The 21,368-nt window shown below is 44.4% G+C and overlaps 1 protein-coding gene across 1 annotated transcript in view; it reads right to left on the bottom strand.

Moving 5' to 3' along the window:
- The window catches only part of PRMT8 (protein arginine methyltransferase 8), a 72,397-nt gene extending 61,730 nt beyond the window's left edge, over window positions 1-10,667 (bottom strand). The window contains exon 1 of the mRNA XM_033952858.1: window positions 10,599-10,667. Within this exon, the coding sequence (XP_033808749.1) occupies window positions 10,599-10,667 (69 nt within the window). The remainder of the gene's footprint in view (window positions 1-10,598) is intronic.
- Window positions 10,668-21,368: the final 10,701 nt, after the last annotated feature.

Below are 21,368 nucleotides of genomic sequence, written 5' to 3' on the forward strand. Positions count from 1 at the left end.
TTATGGGATAGTAGAGCCAAACATGAACATGGGGCAAAAAAAAAGATTGGCCTCCGAGGTGGTTGGAGGACAAAATGTAATCAATGAACCTTTGGCAGCACGAGATCAAATCCTACTGCCACCACTGCATATAAAGCTAGGCCTGGCGAAACAATTTGTAAAGACGGTTTGTGCATTGAATACATGGAGGGACATAATCAAAATAAACATCGACGCTCAAAGTGGACAGTGGAAAAATGTCCATTCTCGAAAAATACGTCTAAAATTTTTTTTTCTCAAAAATCGTCTGTCTGGACGTCCAGGCCATTGATTGTCCATCTTTATACCACATTTTCAACCAAAAAATTCATCTAAGTCCCAACTGCCCAGAACAAGACCATTTGGACGTGGGAGGGGCCAGCATTGTGATGGACTGGTCACCCAGACATGGCAACAGAGCAGTGGGACACCTTACAGGGCACTGCTGTGAACTTCACCACAAGGGTGCCACATAAACATCTCACCAGTACTCCCTTATAGGCTATGGTGAGCCCCCCAAAACCCACTATACCCACCTGTCTACAACCCTAATAGCCCTTATGGCTGCAGGTGCCACCCATATGGCAGTACAGTAGGGTTTTTGGGGTTCTGGGTGGGCTGACATTTTCCACCATGAATGTAGTGGTTAGAGTGGCTTATGGGTCTGGGTCCTCCTCTCTATGGTTCACTAGCCCACCCCTCAGGCTACTTAAGACACCTGTTTGCAGCTCTACTAGGCTTTCCTATAGCAGGTGCTAATATTCCGGATACAGGTATATATGTTTTTATTCCAATCCTTGCGGGAGTGTGAGGGGGTCAGTGAACACTGGGGTAGTATGTGGGTCTTTACTTTGTCTCTGCAGTGGTTATCAGGTTACTTTGGATATCATTTGGGCATTTATACCCAGGAAGTCTCATAAAACCTTCAATTTTCCCCACATCCTGCCCCAACCACTCCTCCAGTTATGCCCCTTTTAGCTCTGGACTCACAGTGGCATTCCGAGGCCTAAAAATTCCCTGGATACATCCAAAAAATAGGTTTGATTATTGGCACTTGGACGATTTGTCTTTTAGGTCGTCCAAGTGCTGACTTGCGCGGGTTTTAGATGTGTTTATGTTTCGATTATAGCGCATATGTTACTTGGACTTGCCATGGAAAACTGAAGGCAGGAATTTTCGATGGTTCACAGACCAGACAACTTATAAATAACCCACATTTCATAGCATCAGTGAAAGAAACTGAATTATGTGCCTGGTCTTCATTTTGTTCTTGTTGCGAAAAACTTTCTTGACAACAAGACGGCAGACAACTGCATACAATTAGTAGAGGATAAGCTCTTTCATTTCAACAGGCTTGGCTGCAACATGAGTGTTAAAGTCCAGTCACTTAGATGGCTTTCCAGAGAACCTCGGTAACTTACGTGAAAAGCAAGGTGAAAGATTTCACCAAGACATAAAAACAATGGAAGCCAGATGGGATGCACACGTGATGGCAGACAGTTGTTGGAATCTTCTGCGGGATTGTCCTGGCAGATCCCACTCTTGGAAGTCTTACTAAAGGAGCTTCTCGTGTGTCAAATGACTGGAAAGTTTGTATCATAAACGTGTGCTTTTGGTATGAAATAAGTAGATTTTCAAGTTGTATACTTTGCTTTTAATTTTTTATATGTTTCCTTCATGCTTAAAAGATATTAAACACTACGTTGAAATATCTTGATTTTTTTAACCGACGAGCAGAGTGAAGAGTGGTATATGGCACATGTTCTGTATCTCAAAAACTAGATCTGATAGGAGAAATCTGGTGCCACAAATATACCCAGAAAGAGGCACCAAACATTTGAGGCACCAAAATGAGTGTTGGCAGTTTGACCTAAATCATACTTACCTTATGTGAGAGTTCACCTTAGGAGTCAGCACCCAAGAAAAAGATCTGGGTGTCATTGTAGACACTACACTGAAATCTTCTGTCCAGTGCGCGGTGGCACCCCAAAAAAAAGAAACAAGACGCCAGGAATTCTTAGGAAAGGGATGGGAAATAAGACAGAGAACATTAAAAACCTCTGCATCGCACCATGGTGCAACTTCACCTTGAGTACTGTGTTCAGTTTTGGTCACATTATCTCAAAGAAGATATAGCGGAATTTGAAATACTTCCAAAGAAGAGTGGCCAAAATGATAAAGGAGGGAAGGCTGGAAAAAAGATAGCTGAGGGGAGATACTCGTATGACTGAAGTCTACAAAATCCTGGATTGTGTGGAACAGATAAAAGTGAATTGATTATGTACTCTTTGAAAAAATGTACAAAAAACATGGTAATACTTTTAAAATGAATAGGAGAAAATATATTTTTTTTCACTCAACAAATAGTTAAGTTCTGGAACTCATTGCCAGAGATGTAGTTACAGCGGTTATCATACCTGAGTTTAAAAAAGTTTGAACAAGTTCCTGGAGGAAAAGTCCATGGTCTGCTTTTGAGACAGACACAGGGGAAATCACTAGTTGCCCTGGGATTGGTAGCGTGGAATGTTGCTACTCTTTGGATTTCTGCCAGGTACTTGTAACCTGAATTGGACACTGCATAAACAGGATTCTGGGCTAGATGAACCACTGGTCTGACCCAGTAAGGGGTATTGGTATGTTGTTATGTTCCATGTGGAAGAGAGCAAATCTGAATCCTAAATTTGCATATGACATTCGTGACATATTTTTCCAGCTATAAATAAGAGACCTTAAAATCCAGGTACAACAACCAAATTATCCAGTATAAAGTAGCAATTTCATAACATTCTAGAGGCCCTTTTTATCAATATATGAGCCAACACGCCACCTCTAGCGCATCTTGATAAAAAGGGAGGGGGGGTGAGTAAACACTTAAAACTTCCAGCAACAACAGTTATGAATAACACAACACAATTAATCCATGGCCAACCCAACTCTTCTATAACATCAGAAGTCTTCATTTGAGCTAAATTGGTTCATTCTATTAAGATATTGATTGAATAGGACCTGATTTATCCATTTTCCATTATCTGCCTGATTCAGAGGAGGTATAACTGCCACAGTGAAATCTCTATGTAAAATGGGAAGTCCATCTCTATTCTATGCCCAGAACCTACCCTTTGCATCTGGGTGTGCTGTGGCTGGCTTTACTAAAACCTCTCTTTACACCTTATAGGCTCATTTACAGCTGTGCACTAGATTTTACATGTATCCTGGGAGCACAATAGTGCAAAAAAAGCAGTGCACTCATCTGGGGGATACAGATCATAAGAACATAAGAATAGCCTTCCTGGATCAGACCAATAGTCCATCTTCATGGAGGCCAATCCAGATCCCAAGTACCTGGCAGAAACCCAAAGAGTAGCAACATTCCAGAGCTGAGATTGTGACGTCATAATGCCTCATTCCACCAATGCCTAAGAATGTTATAATGCCCCTGTACCGCTCCATGGTGCGACCTCACCTGGAGTATTGCGTTCAATTCTGGTCTCCTTACCTCAAGAAAGATATAGTGGTGCTAGAAAAGGTTCAAAGAAGAGCGACCAAGATGATAAAGGGGATGGAACTCCTCTCGTATGAGGAAAGACTAAAAAGGTTAGGGCTCTTCAGCTTGGAAAAGAGACGTCCGAGGGGAGATATGATTGAAGGCTACAAAATCCTGAGTAGAACGGGTACAAGTGAATCAATTTTTCACTCCGTCACAAATGACAAAGACTAGGGGACACTGGATGAATTACAGGGAAATACTTTTAAAACCAATAGGAGGAAATATTTTTTCATTCAGAGAATAGTTAAGCTCTGTAACGTGTTGCCAGAGGTTGTGGTAAAGCGGATAGAGTAGCTGTTTTGTTTTTTTTTTTGTAAATAATTTTTATTGATAAAGCAGCCAACTGCAATACAAGACTCAGAGCCAGTAGCCCAATAACAAGCAATGAACAAAAGTTCCATAACAAGATAGCACGCCCACGAAGGCGGCAAACATAAACTACCAATAAACATGAGGAACAAAGATTCAAGGGCCAACAGGTACACTCCCAGAAAAAAGATAAGAAGAGTAAATCAGCAAAGCCCGGACACTAGAAGCAAAAGTCTCCCAACAGTGAAAGCAAGGGAAAGAAAAAAAAAAACCCCAAAAACCTCCCGTGGGAAAGTAAGCCATAGCCGCAATAAACATTTAGCTTATCAACCCCAGAACAGCCACACCACACAACCAAACCAATAGCATGCAAACAGACCGTACCATACTAATCGCAACACACAGGAAACCCGTACAACACCCCACACAGCCCCAATCGGTCCAACCCATACATACCATCCACGCAAACCAGCCTGAGAGAGAAGGGGTGGGGGGCCGAAAGCCCCACTGCCTAAAATTCAAAAAACTGAGTCAAGAAGAGGCCGCAGAAACCGCCGCCTCCGCCGCCAGTTTGGCCGCTCTCCACAAGAAAACATAAGATTGGTGATCACCAGAGTAGCTGGTTTTAAGAAAGTTCCTGGAGGAAAAGTCCATAGTCTGTCATTGAGCAAGACATAGAGGAAGCCACTGCTTGCCCTGGATCGGTAGCATGGAATGTTGCTACTCCTTGGGTTTTGGCCAGGAACTAGTGTCCTGGATTGGCCACATGAGAACGAGTTACTGGGCCTGATGGACCATTGGTCTGACCCAGTAAGGCTATTCTTATGTTCTTATGTAACCAAGATCAAATAGAACAACTGTAGGCTTTCAACCCTTGCTTCCCTGCCTCTCCATGAAGAAGAATTTCCTAACATTGCCCCTAAGTCTTCCTCCCTATAACCTCAAATTATGCCCTCTGGTTTTACCATTTTCTCTTCTCTGAAAAAGATTTGGTTCTATATTAATACCTTTCAAGTATTTAAACGTCTACATCATATCTCCTATGTCCTTCCTCTCCTCCAGTGTATACATATTTAGGTCTTCCAGTCTCTTCTTATACTTCTTTTGGTTCAAACCCCTTACTGTTTTCGTCACCTTCCTCTGGACCACTTCAAGTCTTTTTATGTCCTTCAACAGATACGGCCTCCAAAACTGAACACAAATACTCCAAGTGGGGTCTCACCAACGACCTATACAGGGGCATCAACACCTCCATTCTTCTGCTGGTTAAGCCTGTCTTTATACAGCCCAGCATCCTTCTGGCAGCGGCCACCGCCTTATCACACTGTCTAGATGCCAGATCCTCAGACACAATCACCCCAAGGTCCCTCTCTCCATCCGTGCTTAACAGCTCTCACCTCCCAGCACACCTCAGGGATGCACCAAAGCCTAAACTAGGAATATTGGAAAAGTTACCCAGGGGAAAATGAAGGATCTGGGTTCCAGATCTAAGCCCTGCTGTAACTGAGCGACAGGAGGCAAGAGAGAGGAAATCAAAAGCACGAGGAGCCCAGCACAGAAGAAAAAGCACAATGGGCCTCCAAGGTTGGTTGTGGATTCCAATAAGAGACAATACAACGTCAACAAATACAGTGGTAAAAGCAGATAGCAAGTTCATTTGGCATTTGCAACTTAGAAACACCGTGCTTTAATCTTAATTGTATTTCTGATGATTTCTTACTGTAAACCGACTCAAACTTTTATGGCTAGGTGGTATATAAGAATAAATCATTATTATTTGTTGTCTTTATTTATATTCAAAGGACAGTGGAATTTATTCCTGCCTTGATGACCCCTGACAAAGGCATTCTGCTGAAACACGGCCTGTGCTGGGTCTAAACTAAAACGTCGTTTTATAGACCGGGTCTTCAACCAAAAGGAGCTCGACTCGGTTAACAGTAACGTAAGCACAATACAGAGACATAAAAAGAGAAAGTAAACTAAAATGGCATGGTTTCCAAAATGTGTAGTAAACAAGAGAGTTTTCAGAGCTTTCCGGAATGAAACTTCTTCTCACCCTACACAAGATTCCTGTTCCCACGTATTTATCTATGTGGAAAGCAGGGCATGTGCACTCTGGCTCCCTAGCCTTGCACTGTCCTGTGGTGGCAGAAGACGGTTTACTCCCAGTGGCCTTGATTTTGGCACGTTGGGTCTCTTATTAAACCTTGGAAGCCACATCCAATCTTGGAGGCCCTGTTGTGCTGTAACTGAGTTGCCTCCAAACTTGATCACCTACTCTCAGACTGGCTAATAATCACATCACAAACTCCTAAACTCCGAAGCTGCACTCAGAATGGGAGCTTGTGAAGATTTGCGTAACGTTGAGTGGTTGATACAATAAAACGAAGCCCCGATGCAGACTGCGAAACATGCATGTGGGCAGCATGTTATGGAACAACAGTCACACATCATCCAACATGCAAAATTATTTTACTTACAAAATCAAACACACAAATACCCCGGCCTTCCTTGACAAATATATGATTCCTTACATCTCGTCCCGGGCACTACGATCCGATCAACCACCAAAACTTACTTGCACTTCCATCCATATGGGAAATATTTTATGACACAACCCGTGAAGCCATTTTCTCCATCATGGAACGCCCTCCCATCGGACATTAGATTTGAACCTTCTGTGGCCACATTTAAGTCTAAACTAAACTAAACCTTAGGTTTGTATACCGCACCATCTCCGCAAGCGCAGAGCTCGGCACGGTTTACAGAGGTTGAGAGGAAAGGAACTACAAAGAAGGGATATAGGAGAGGGACTGAGAAGATAGAGAGGGAACAGGGTACTAGAGAATGGGAGGTGATTAGATTTTGAAAAGAGCCAAGTTTTCAAGGGTTTGCGGAAGGATTGGAAGGAGCTAGAATTTCTGAGCGGGGATGAGAGGTTGTTCCAGAGTTCTGTGGTTCTAAAGGGGAGGGATGTTCCAAGTTTTCCTGCGCGGGATATACCTTTTATAGATGGGAAAGATAGTTTCAGTTTTTGGGAGGATCTAGTAGAGAGCGGGTTTGAGGAATTCCAAAAGAGTGGGATAACGGGAGGAAGGACGCCATGTAGAACTAAACTAAAAACCTCTCTCTTCAAGGATGCTTATTAGATATGAGAAGAGACCTTATCCACAGCTAACCTTGGGGTCCTTGGCCTTAGCATTTAGCGCACACTAGCATGGGCTAAATCCTTCCTTAATAACAGGACCCCGTGATCTGTCCTGGCAGACTTTTCAGCACCCCCCTCTGAGTTTAATAGCTGAGTTACCAGCACGAGTAAGTGAAAGAAAACACTGGGTTAAATACAGGGCAGGATTAACCAATAGGCCCAGTAGGCATGTGCCTAGGGCACAAAATGGTCAGGGGGGCCGATGAAGGAGGGCATCAACATTGTTTTTTCCAAACGGTGATGGGCCCCTCCAGCATCGATCAGCAACGCGGCTCCCCCTCCCCCCATCGATGGAAAGTAAGACAAGCAAGCAACGCGGGTAAGAAAGGCAACGGGAACTGCAATTGTGCAAGCGGTGTTGCTTGCCCAAAGCTTCCCTCTGACGCAGCTTCCTGTTTCCGCCTGGGCACATGGTAGGGTGGGGCTGGACAGGGGGCCCAGTGAACTTGGGTGCCTAGGGGCCCTCAACGAATTAATCCTGCCCTGGTTAAATAAAAACTTATTTTGTTTAATTAAAGCCTTGGAGAACAGCATTTTTTTTGGGGGGGGGGGGGGTTAAATGTGTTCATTATTACAGCTCACTGTAAGAAAACCTCCCACAAACAAAAATACGGGGGAAGGGGTAAAACGTGGACCTCACGGACCTGACGGACCTCGCGGATCTAAACCCGTACGGCCTTAAAAATCTGAGGTCCGTGTCGGTCGGTGTCCCTGCCGCTTGTAGTTTCTGTTGCTGACAGACCTTGATACGATTTTAGCGCTGACGGATCCGGCTCAGCATAGGGATGGAAAAGTGTTAGGATCCGTCAGCGCTAAAAATCTCTTCGAGGTCTGTCAGAGCCAGAGACTCGTGCTGGAGCGGATCCTAACACTTTTCCCTCCCTATGCTGAGCCGGATCCGTCAGTGCTCAAATCTCATCGAGGTCTGTCAGAAACAGAAACTACAACGGACCTCAGATTTTTAAGGCCGTGCGGGTTTAGATCCGCGAGGTCCGTCAGGTCTGTGTTTTACCCCTTCCCGTATACATTACATTACATTACATTACATTAGTGATTTCTATTCCGCTTGTGCCTTGCGGTTCTAAGCGGATTACAAATTAGAGGATATCTGGACATTACCGAGAATATTATATAACAAAGATTCAAGTGCATTACATGATACAGTTGAGAGTTACAAAATTAGAGGATATCTGAAGTTATCTGATGGAATTATATAATAAAGATTCAAGTACATTACAGGTACCAAGAGAATTATTTAACAAAGATTCAATTATATTACATGATACAGTTGAGAGTTACAAATTAGAGGATATCTGAAGTTATCCGATGGAATTACATAGTAAAGATTCAAGTACTTACAGGAAACAGTGGAGAATAACAATATATTCGGGTAACTCAAGAGGATTACCTAACATTGAAGGGATAAGTTTATTGGATACATGTGGTAGATGCTTGTTTAGCGGTCTGGATATTTTTTTGGTAGGTATGATTCGAGGAATTGACTAGTGTGTTATTCACGGGAGAAAAGCATGTACGAGTGGGAGGAGATTAGTGAGTAAGGACGTGTTTTTTGAATAGAACTGTTTTGATTTCTTTTCGAAACACTTTGATGTCAGTTGTTTCGGTCATTAGTTTGGTGATGGTGGGGTCAATTTTCGCTGCCTGTGTCGCCAGAAGGCTGTCGTAAAGTTTCTTACGTCGGGTACCATTATGTGGGGGGAAGGTGAATAGGTTCCGAGTTCTCCTTGATCTGGGTGAGTGGTAGCGGTGTAGGCGGTTGTTTAGGTAGCTGGGGGCAGTGCCATGGGTTACTTTAGTATAGGTGCTCTAGGGAAGAGAGGAGCATTTGCGAGAGGTATGCAACCCCAAAGTTTTCATATCATTTACAGAAATATTCATTTTGTGTGAGGATTTATTTTTCTCTACTGGAGCGATAAAATTAAAAATGCCCACATTCAGAACACCAAAACCCAAGAATGTTGGGTTTGTATTCTGTCCTATCAGGGGCAAAAGGGACATGAAACTGTGTGAGAAAGGAGCAGAGAAGACCAGACCTTCAAGCTGAAAAAAAATGACAACCAGATAGAGTGGATCCGTTGGGTTTGTTTTACATTCCACCCTATCTGGTTGTCATTAAAGTACTTTCAGCTTAAAGGTCTGTTCTCTGCTCCATTTTGTGTTTCTCTTGATTCGGTTCCGAGTTTTACAGACTTCTACATGACAATTTTCCGTATTTTTAACTCCGATGACTTCCGGGTTCTATCCGACATGTAGATGTTACAACACTCACGAGGATTTATTGCAACTTAACCGTTCCTTCATTTCTTAGGAAATTACATGGTCAATCCGCACATGTCATTGAACACCAAATTGCCCCCCAGAAACCTCCAAATTCCTGAGAATGACTTTCGGTACAGTTAGAACCATGTTGCTTTCGTTGGCATTTCCCCATGTGCTTTCAAACTAATACACATGCCAGGCATGGGTCCCTGTGCTCTCTCAAACTAATGAAGAGCCCCCCCCCCCCGTTTCCAATGCTTCTCCGTTTTAAACCAGCTCCATTAGCTCTGCCCTGCTTTCATATACAACGTCAGCTTTCCAAAGCAAGTATTTATAGCGGCTATAGGATACTCAATCAGCAAAAGAACGGCTCTTTATGCATGAGCTGCATTTATTTCATTGGCACTGCAGGCGGGATGAATTATGTGATGGTGAGGGGGGAAAGATCTGGCTGCCTTCCTGATCTTGGCTGGTATACGAACAGAGCTTGCTTTACCCACGGAAAAGTCGCCTAGGTTCAACAAATATCCCGAGGGTGTCTAACTTTCTGTGTAAAACTATCGCTCGCTTGAAGTCGTGATAACTGCGGTATAGCAAAATCAGGAGCATTAGGGAGCCTTCGCCTTGATAGAGGGGGGGGGGGGGGGTCTACCTTATTCCTAAAGCCCTCCGGTTCCTGCTTCCATCGGAGTCCGATTTCGATCTGGGCCGCCTCGTTCAAAAACACGCCTTTTGGCTTCTTTCAGCACCGGAGCCCTGGACAGCTCCTCGCTCGACCGCCATACAGAGTAAGACGCCTATCAAGAAAGCATCACCGTGAACCGGGCGCAGGGATGGACCCCGGCGAGGTGCTGGAGCCCACCAGGTCATTTGTCTCTAACCTACAGACGGTTAATCAATGACATAACATCCTAAGCATTGGATCTGCACCGCGTGAAGCCTTGACACATTCTGCAAGAAATACCTCGCATCAATCCCTGGGGCTCAGCAGGGTAGGAAGGGCATATTTTTCAAGCATGCACTAGGGATTTGCAATTGCTCGTCCTTTCGAGCATACAACCCTACCAATCTAAGCTCCATTGAACCGGGGGGGGGGAGGGGTTGAAGGGCCACCCCTCCCTCTGAAAATCCACAGGAGTGAAAGCATCCCCCCCCCCCCAGCTCTGGAAGCCAAGCGGGCGATTTCCAGTCGGATCCTTAGGTCGGAGTTTGCAAAGCCAAGGGGAGTTCTCTTACCTCGCTGGGCTCCGTCTCCGCCATTTTCCTCCGAAGGAGCAGGCAGCGGGAGGAGTGTTTTATTCCCATAAGAGGCAGCCGGGAAGTGACCCCTCCCCAAAAAAAGAGGGGATCTACTGTCTGGTTCCCTTACAGCTTGGAAGAGGTCCTTTCCTCTTGCATTCTCCGGCTTCAATGGACTTGCACGTTTGCAAAAGTTCTTTTCTTCTGGCAAAGTGTCTCCAACTTCACCGAGCCACCGAAGCCAATTCAGGGTCTCCCGGGACAACTTCTGTCTCGGCTTTCTCTGGCCGTGGCGAGACCCAACTTTTCCTCTCTGTGCGATGAGCTCCTGAATGGCAAGTACTCCGGGCTCCAGGACTGGTTTTTCTGGGACAGCCCATTAACTCCTTCAGTCCGGCCCCTTTTCTGATTGGTGAAAGGCTCTCGCTCAACTACTCCAAAAGAGCTCACAAATGCAAAGACTGCTCCTCTTCTCCCCGGGCGGCTCTGCCATTCTTTCCCTTCATCCACAGATCTTATCCTGTTCTGATGTAATGCCAACTCTCTGGCTTCCTTTTGGGCAAGAAATAAGGTGAATATCTCGTCTCCCTTTCTTTTGTTGGTGCTGGCAATAACCTTGTGTTTCACTGACAGATAAACGTTATCTCTATTTTTCTTATCGCTCCAGGTCTGGAATCTTTAATACTGCTCTTATACCAGTGCTTTTACAGGGGATAGATTTTGTTCTCACTTAACTCCCAGCTGGGTTTATTTCGAATCATGGGTTCTGGTTGCCCTTGGAGCGCTGAGAGATGGAGAACTTTGGAAATGGGGATGACCAGTTCTCCAGGCAAATAGGGGGATTTTCAGGTTATGCACAATGAATAGGCATGAGATTGGTTTGCATACATTGCTTGAGTACCTGAATAACAACATAAAAATAGTCTTACGGGTTCAGACCAAAGGTCCATCATGCCCAGTAGACCGTTCTCAGGTCACTAGTACCTTGCCAAGACCCAAAGAGTAGCAACATTCCATACAGCAGGGGTGTCCAATGTCGGTCCTCGAGGGCCGCAGTCCAGTCAGATTTTCAGGATTTCCTCAATGAATATACATGAGGTCTATTTGCATGCACTGCTTTCATTGTATGCCAATAGATCTCATGCATATTCATTGGGAAATCCTGAAAACCCGACTGGATTGCAGCCCTCGAGGACCGACATTGGACACCCCTGCCATACAGAATCTCAAGGAATAGCAAGATTCCGGAATCCCAAAGAGTAACAAGATTCCGGAATCCCAAAGAGTAACAAGATTCTAGAATCCCAAAGAGTAGCAACATTCCGGAATCCCAAAGAGTAACAAGATTCTAGAATCCCAAAGAGTAGCAACATTCCATACAGAATCCCAAGGAATAGCAAGATTCCGGAATCCCAAAGAGTAACAAGATTCTAGAATCCCAAAGAGTAGCAACATTCCAGAATCCCAAAGAGTAACAAGATTCTAGAATCCCAAAGAGTAGCAACATTCCATACAGAATCCCAAGGAATAGCAAGATTCCGGAATCCCAAAGAGTAACACGATTCTAGAATCCCAAAGAGTAGCAACATTCCGGAATCCCAAAGAGTAACAAGATTCTAGAATCCCAAAGAGTAGCAACATTCCATACAGAATCCCAAGGAATAGCAAGATTCCAGAATCCCAAAGAGTAACAACATTCCATGCTACCAAACCAGGACAAGCAGTGGCTTCCACCATATCTGTCTCAATAACAGACTATGGACTTTTCCTCCAGGAACTTGTCCAAACATTTCTTAATACCAGCTACCCTATCCACTCTTACCAGAATCTCTTGCAATGCGTTCCAGAGCTTAACTATTCTCTGAGTGAAAAAATATTTCCTCCTGGGAGAACGGTATAGAAAATTAAATAAATAAATAAAATTGAACGCAGATCTTTTCTGTGCATGGCAGGTGAGGATTAGGAATCCCTAGGTGGGGCTATTTGATGCTCAATAATAATTTAGGAGGGGAAGACAGTCACGACAGTGCAATGATGGCAAAGAAAGAGCGATATAAGGACGCAAACCTGTATGTTGTGAACTATGAAAAAGGATATTATTTTGGGAAGTCTGTTTTAAATATCCTTTTTATCCATGTTCAGTTGTTTGCCTATTACAAACCGCAGTCTATATTATGAGCCTTCCCTCCTCCTGCCCATAACCTCCCTCTTGCTATTTGGACAAACTGTATGACATCCAAAGTCTGCTTTTTTGAAATTGCAATTTGGACTTTTTTTGCAAGCCACTTTGAGAATCTGTGTGCTTTGAAAATGAGCAGACACAGAAAGAGCAGGCAATGTCCCAACCAAACATCCAATCCACAGGCTTTTAAAATGTGCTCAATTCCACCAAGGGATTGAGCCGGGAGTCCCAAACCTAGTCCTAGAAGCACCTCAGCCGTCAGGATATCCACAATGAATATTCATGACATTTGCATGCAGTGGAGGCAGAGAATATTTCTTGCACATATCCTGAAAACTAACCAGCTGAGATCCCTCCGGGCTCAGGTTTGGCGAAGTTAAAAAGGTACGGGGAAGGGGTGCACGCATGGCAGGAGGGTGGGGAAGAGGGTGGGAGAAGTGTGCTGGTCAAACTCTCTACGCCAGTGTTTTTCAAACTTTTTACACCTATGGAGGAGTGGGTAGGGCGAGATGTGGGCCAACCTAGACTTTGTCGTCCTACAGGGATAATCGGATGTTTCATGAGACTGAAACATCCGATGAAACATATACGTTGTGACTCAGATGACGTAAAAGCAGGTATAAGTGGCAAAAAGGTATCCACAGTGACCAGGTAACCCCCCCCCCCCCACACACACACACACACACACACACACTCCCAGTAACCACTGACTCCCTCACACTGCCACAAATATCAGAATAAAAACATATATACCTGTCTCCGGAACATCAGCACCTGCTATAGGAAAGCCTAGTAGAGCTGCAAACAGGTGTCTTAAGTAGCCTGAGGGGTGGGCTAGTGAACCACAGAGAGGAGGACCCAGACCCATAAGCCACTCTAACCACTACATTCATGGTGGAAAATGTCAGCCCACCCAGAACCCCAAAAACCACACTATACTGCCATGTAGGTGGCACTTGCAGCCATAAGGGCTATTAGGGTTGTAGACAGGTGGGTATAGTGGGTTTTGGGGGGCTCACCATAGCCTATAAGGGAGTACTGGTGAGATGTTTATGTGGCACCCTTGTGGTGAAGTTCACAGCAGTGCCCTGTAAGGGGTCCCACTGCTCTGTTGCCATGTCTGGGTGGCCAGTCCATTACAATGCTGGCCCCCTCCCACATCCAAATGGTCTTGTTCTCAGCAGTTGAGACTTAGACAAATTTTTGATCAAAAATGTGGTGTAAAGATATATTCTAGACATATTTTTTGAGAATGGACATTTTTGCACTGCTGTCTAGCACCATATGTCCGAATCGGACTTGGACGTTCCTTTTGATTATGTCCCTCCAAGTCTATATATATTCCCTGATTTCTCATGTGTGCCCTAGAAAAGACGGCAAGAGTTTATGGTTCCAGTGGCATAGAAGGGGGGAGTGGCATTTCACCCCAGGTGCTGTCTTGGTGGAGGCACTGGCACCTTTCCTCCTCACCGCCCCCTCCCCCCACTGCTTCACTATCTCCCCCCCCCCAAGACTGCATGCATGCATCTCTTCCCCGTACCTCTATAACTTTCGCTGGGAACCCCAACCCCTGCTGCGCCTGCCAGCGTCTGCTCTTCCTCTGATGTCACTTCCTGGACCTGCGCCCAGGAAGTGACATTAGAGGAAGAGCCGATGCTGGCGCGAGCAGCAGGATGGGGTTTGGTGCTCACGTCGGTAACGTTAAAGAGGTATGGAAGGGAAGGAATGAAGAAGAAGGGGCAAGAAGGGGCAGAGAAGGAGTGGATAGGGTGGGGGAGGGGGGTACCACTGCCCCGGGCGCCTTTCACTCTCGCTACACCACCGTATGGTTCTTAAACTTAGAACTTTGACTGTGGGAGCCACTTATTTGCTTAGATTTCCTTGCAATTGTGTGATTGTATTTGAAGGTTTAACACATATTGACTTTGATCCTACACAATTTGTGGATTTTCTTGTTGTAAAGGAGGTGGTGAGAGATTTAGGCTTAGTAACTCACAATTGAATTCAGCTCTATTACTGGCTGCAGGCTCTTTCCCGGATGTCTTCTCAGTAATTAGATTTTCCTAGTTTGGAACCTCCGTTTTTTCATTTACATTGTGGACAAAAGTTGAATATATTTTCCTCTTGTTATTATCATATTATTGATTCTCTGTTTTTTTCTTGTCACGGGCTGAGATGTATGAAAATGTAAATTCAAATAAAAGTAGGATTAAAAACAACAACAAAAAAAAGGCTGGATCCAGAAAATCACAAACCAAGAAAGAACTGCAGGGCAGACGTAGTAGACGCAGGCTCTTTATTCAGTCAATTGAATGTTGCGTGATAAAAATCCACCTTTGTTCTGAAGAAACGGGGCCCCCAAAACGGTATCGATTTGAAAAAAATCTTCCTCAGGGGGGCTGTGGCCTTTTTCTAAAGAACCAGAAATGTGATCACCGCGGTGAAAGTTGTCTAGCAATGCTATGGATGAAGTTGACGTTTGGAGTCAGAAAATGGCATTCGAAATGGCGTGTAGGCGGAGTTCTATGAAGGGCGCCCACACGCTTTCTAGATTCACGCATAACACCGATTGCCACGCCTAACTTAATGCACCAGAGAGACACCTGCTAAAACCTGGTGACAATGCCGGGGCCCAAGTGAGATGCGCAGAGACCATGACGTCCTCTCCTGACGTCCCATGACCAAAGTGGCGTAGTAAGGGTGGCAGGTCGCCCCAGGCACTGGCACCTCCCTTCCCCACCCCATACCTCTTTCAAATCTTTGCCAGCACGAGCAACAATTCTAGCCTTCTGCTCAGGTCAGCTTGGCTCCCTCTGACATCACTTCTGGGTTGCGGGGCCAGGAAGTGATGTCAGAAAAGCTGCTTGTGCTGCGAAGATTTAAACAGGTACAGAGGTGGGAAGGGAGGGTGTGGGGGTGCAGAAAGGAAGGGACAAGGGGTACCACCACCCTGGGTACTTCCTACCCTCGCTATGCCACTGCATGGCCATGCCCCCTTTTGAATTACATGCCAGCAGAGTTAGGTGCAATGTCCTATAGAAGAGCATACAGCAAGATGCATGAACTAATTTTAAAGTGCCACTTGGTTGCTAACACCCAATTGTTGAGGTTGGCTCATTGCCCAGTTCATATGTGTGCACATCTTGGGCACGTCCAAAAATTTGGACATGCAATTCTGGCTACCATATATAGAATCCAAGGGATTATATACATAAAAGTTTATAATACTGGCCAGTATTTATGTATGAGTGCATATTTGCACATAAATGAAAAATTCTGCTTAAGTGGTAGCCTACTCTACCTGCTTAAATTTGCAAGGGAGACATAAACTTGTTAGTCATGTCTGTCTGTCCGAGTTAGATTGTAAGCTCTTCCGATCAGGGACCATCTATAAATGTCAGCCCACCTCTTTGAGTGCTTTTGACTCCTAACTCCTCTCACCTTGGGTTCTGCATCCTCAACCCTATATGTCATGTCTGTCTGTCCAAGTTAGATTGTAAGCTCTTCCAATCAGGGACGGTTTATAAATGTCAGCCCACCTCTTCGAGAGTGCTTTTGACTCCTAACTCCTCTAACCTTGGGTTCTGCATCCTCAACCCTATATGTCATGTCTGTCTGTCCGAGTTAGATTGTAAGCTCTTCCGATCAGGGACCATCTATAAATGTCACCCTGCCTCTTTGAGAGTGCTTTCAACTCCTAACTCCTCTCACCTTTGGTTCTGCATCCCCAACCCTATATGTCATGTCTGTCTGTCCAAGTTAGATTGTAAGCTCTTCTGAGCAGGGACCGTCTATAAATGTCAGCCCACCTCTTTGAGAGTGCTTTTGACTCCTAACTCCTCTAACCTTGGGTTCTGCATCCTCAACCCTATATGTCATGTCTGTCTGTCCGAGTTAGATTGTAAGCTCTTCCGATCAGGGACCATCTATAAATGTCACCCTGCCTCTTTGAGAGTGCTTTCAACTCCTAACTCCTCTCACCTTTGGTTCTGCATCCCCAACCCTATATGTCATGTCTGTCTGTCCGAGTTAGATTGTAAGCTCTTCCGAGCAGGGACCGTCTATAAATGTCAGCCCACCTCTTTGAGTGCTTTCGACTCCTAACTCCTCTCACCTTGGGTTCTGCATCCCCAACCCTATATGTCATGTCTGTCCAAGTTAGATTGTAAGCTCTTCTGAGCAGGGACCGTGTATAAAAGTGAGTCCACCTCTTTGAGAGTGCTTTCGACTCCTAACTCCTCTCACCTTGGGTTCTGCATCTCCAACCCTTTATGTCATGTCTGTCTGTCTGAGTTAGATTGTAAGCTCTTCCGAGCAGGGACCTGTATAAATGTCAGCCCACCTCTTTGAGAGTGCTTTCGACTCCTAACTCCTCTCACCTTGGGTTCTGCATCCCCAACCCTATATGTCATGTCTGTCTATCCAAGTTAGATTGTAAGCTCTTCCGAGCAGGGACCATCTATAAATGTCACCCTGCCTCTTTGAGAGTGCTTTCGACTCCTAACGCCTCTCACCTTTGGTTCTGCATCCCCAACCCTATATGTCATGTCTGTCTGTCCAAGTTAGATGGTAAGCTCTTCCGAGCAGGGACCGTGTATAAATGTCAGCCCACCTCTTTGAGAGTGCTTTCGACTCCTAACTCCTCTCACCTTGGGTTCTGCATCCCCAACCCTATATGTCATGTCTGTCTATCCAAGTTAGATTGTAAGCTCTTCCGAGCAGGGAAAATCTATAAATGTTACCCTGCCTCTTTGAGAGTGCTTTCGACTCCTAACGCCTCTCACCTTTGGTTCTGCATCCCCAACCCTATATGTCATGTCTGTCTGTCCAAGTTAGATGGTAAGCTCTTCCGAGCAGGGACCGTTTATAAATGTCAGCCCACCTCTTTGAGAGTGCTTTCGACTCCTAACTCCTCTCACCTTGGGTTCTGCATCCCGAACCCTATATGTCATGTCTGTCTGTCCGAGTTAGATTGTAAGCTCTTCCAATCAAGGACTGTCTATAAATGTCAAAATGTACAGCACTGCATACGCCTTTCAGCATTATAAAAGTGATAAATAGTAGTGGATTCCAGGAAAGGGAAAGATGAGCTAAGCTGATTTATCAGCTATACTATGATAAGAAGAATGAATAAGTTTCAAGTTTTATTTAAAATTTGATTGATCGCTTAATCAAAATTCTAAGCGATTAGCATAATAAAAAAATATTTACAATATTCAAGGGGAACCAACTTGCAGTCTTACAAAGATGTACAGGACTTACATATATAAAGGGGACATCTATTGATAACTTATAGACGCTAATCAAATACAATATTGTGAAGCAAAAATGATTATCAAGAGAATTTTACCAGAGGAAAATTGAGAAAGATAATAGTTCCTTTGAAGAAAAAAAAACATTAAAGGAAAAATAAAATCATTGTAAGCAGAAGTATTCTTGATAGATGGGTACAAAAAAAATTAAGATCACCAAAGTTAATGAGAAAGATCAAAAACATTAGTCAAGCATACTACATTATTCATAGGGGATCTGACTCAAGGGCTTCAAGGTAAAATAACACTATTCGCCGATGACGCCAAACTATGTAATATAGTAAGTGAATGCAGTTTACAGAATTATATGGCGCAGGACCTGCTTACATTGGAAAGTTGGTCCTCAACCTGGCAGCCAGGCTTCAATGCTAAGAAATGTAAGGTCATGCACCTCGGAAGCGGAAATCCATGCAGGACGTACTTCTTGAACGGAGAAACTTTAACTAGGACTTCAGCAGAACGAGATTTAGGAGGAATCATCAGTGCAGACATGAAAACTGCCAATCAAGTGGAGAAGGCTTCATCTAAGGCAAGGCAGATATTGGGTTGTATCAATAGAAGTTTCGTCAGCCGAAAGCCTGAAGTCATAATGCCGTTGTACAGGGCCATGGTGAGACCTCATCTGGAGTACTGTGTGCAATTCTGGAGGCCACATTACAGTAAAGATGTGCGCAGAATTGAATCGGTTCAGCGGACGGCCACCAGGATGATCTCGGGGCTCAAGGGTCTCTCGTACGAAGAGAGACTGAACAAATTGCAGCTCTACACTCTCGAGGAACGTAGGGAGAGGGGAGACATGATCGAAACATTTAAGTACCTCACGGGACGTGTCGAAGTGGAAGATGATATTTTCTTTCTCAAGGGACCCTCGGCCACAAGAGGGCACCCGCTCAAACTCAGGGGCGGAAAATTTCATGGCGACACCAGAAAGTATTTCTTCACAGAGAGAGTGGTTGATCATTGGAACAAGCTTCCAGTGCAGGTGATCGAGGCAGACAGCGTGCCAGACTTTAAGAATAAATGGGATACCCATGTGGGATCCCTACGAGGGTCAAGATAAGGAAATTGGGTCATTAGGGCATAGACAGGGGGTGGGTAAGCAGAGTGGGCAGACTTGATGGGCTGTAGCCCTTTTCTGCCGTCATCTTCTATGTTTCTATGTTAATGGAGGAAGACTTTCAATTAATATGTTCCAATACCAAACAGAAGCAGAAAAAGTGTAGAGAGATGAGAAAACCCAAAAAGAGATATCAAAATCTCCATCATTCGATTTGCACATGAAATGAAAATCCACCAGTACACACAGGGAAGGAGGCAGAATTTGCACACAAGAGAAAAAAAAACCAAACTATTTGAAACGTTAGATTAGCAAGCATGCAAAAGCAAGTAGTCAATGCACTTATACAGTGGAAAGTATGACATGGTACTCCAGGAATCGTGCACATTAGAGAATGACACGGTGACAAAATTCATCACCGTTTCCGTCCCCGCGGGTACCCGCGGGAAACCATCTTCATGTCATTCTTTAAGGAGAGAGGGAAGAATCAGAGTATGAATGGCCACAACCACTGACCCGCAAGCTTTGCTTTGAAGAACGCTGGTGTAGAAGGACTGAGGTTGAAACAGACACTACAGAATGACAGTCTCTGGTATCCAGAGCAGATAATGTGATGTCATAATGCCTCATTCCACCAGTGCCTAAGAGCCAATCACATCAGTGATGTCACAATGGCTTCATTATCCTTGGCTCACATAAGAATCAGAGTATGAATGGCCACAACCACTGACCCGCAAGCTTTGCTTTGAAGAATGCTGGTGTAGAAGGACTGAGGTTGAGTAGCAACATTCCAGAGCTGAGATTGTGATGTCATAATGCCTCATTCCACCAGTGTCTAAGAGCCAATCACATCAGTGATGTCACAATGGCTTCATTATCCTTGGCTTACATAAGAATCAGAGTATGAATGGCCACAACCACTGACCCTCGAGCTTTGCTTTGAAGAATGCTGGTGTAGAAGGACCGAGGTTGAAATAGACACTAGAAAATGACATGGGATTATTTCCCGCGGTTATCCGCGGGGAAGGGAACGGTGATGAATTTAGTCACCGTGTCATTCTCTAGTGCACATATCAAAACTTGGCATGGTGAACTGAAAGAATGAAAGATTGATGGTTGGCAGCAAACAGGAAGAGAAGGGACTTCTGTAAATTCTGTAAGGATGAGCTGGAAATGGTTGCACTTGGCTACAAGTTCTAATGTAAAGGAAAAGACATTCGTCCACTAGAAATTTCATCAACATTACAACATTGCTGTACAGGAAAAAGGTTGGGATCAAAACTCAAAGAGAATCATGGAAAATGTAGAGGTTATAATTAGGTAATAGTCACTTTAATATGGAGAGATATTAGTTACTACACTGTGATACTCAAATTAATCAAATGCCTTCTATAATCACAGCTCAAAATGCAATAATATTATATTTAATTTAGAATTGTGAAAACCTCAGACCCAAAACCCGTGACTGGTGATAACACCAAACTGGGGTTCATTGGGGGACCATCATCGTTTTCACTGTCCCCTTTATCATCCAATAGAATTTGCGTGAAAAAATAAAAATAAAAGTAAATAAAATAAAATGAACCCCAGTTTGGTGTTATCACCAGTCACGGGTTTTGGGTCTGAGGTTTTCACAATTCTAAATTAAATATAATATTATTGCATTTTGAGCTGTGATTATAGAAGGCATTTGTATAATTAGGGAATGACATGGGAGCAAATATTTTCCAATCCCCGTGAATTCTTTTCCTGTCCCTGCCCCGTTCCTGAGTTCTTTTCCTGTCCCTGCCCCATTCCTACAAGCTCCGTCCTCATCTGCACAAGCCTCAAACACTTGAAAATCCTAAGTAGCAACATTGTAGAGCTCAGATTGTGATGTCATAATGCCTCATTCCACCAATGCCTCAGCTCTGTCCTCATCTGCACAAGCCTCGAACCCTTTAAAATCCTAAGTAGCAACATTCTAGAGCTGAGATTGTGATGTCATAATGCCTCATTCCACCAATGCCTAAGCTCCGTCCTCATCTGCACAAGCCTCAAACACTTTAGAATCCTAAGTAGCAACATTCTAGAACTCAGATTGTGATGTCATAATGCCTCATTCCACCAATGCCTAAGCTCCTTCCTCATCTGCACAAGCCTCAAACTCTTTAAAATCACAAGTGTTCGAGGCTTGTATGGTTAAGACAGAGATTACAGGAATGGGACAGGGACAG

Source organism: Geotrypetes seraphini, chromosome 7, assembly GCF_902459505.1.
Source record: "Geotrypetes seraphini chromosome 7, aGeoSer1.1, whole genome shotgun sequence".
NCBI lineage: Eukaryota > Metazoa > Chordata > Amphibia > Gymnophiona > Dermophiidae > Geotrypetes > Geotrypetes seraphini.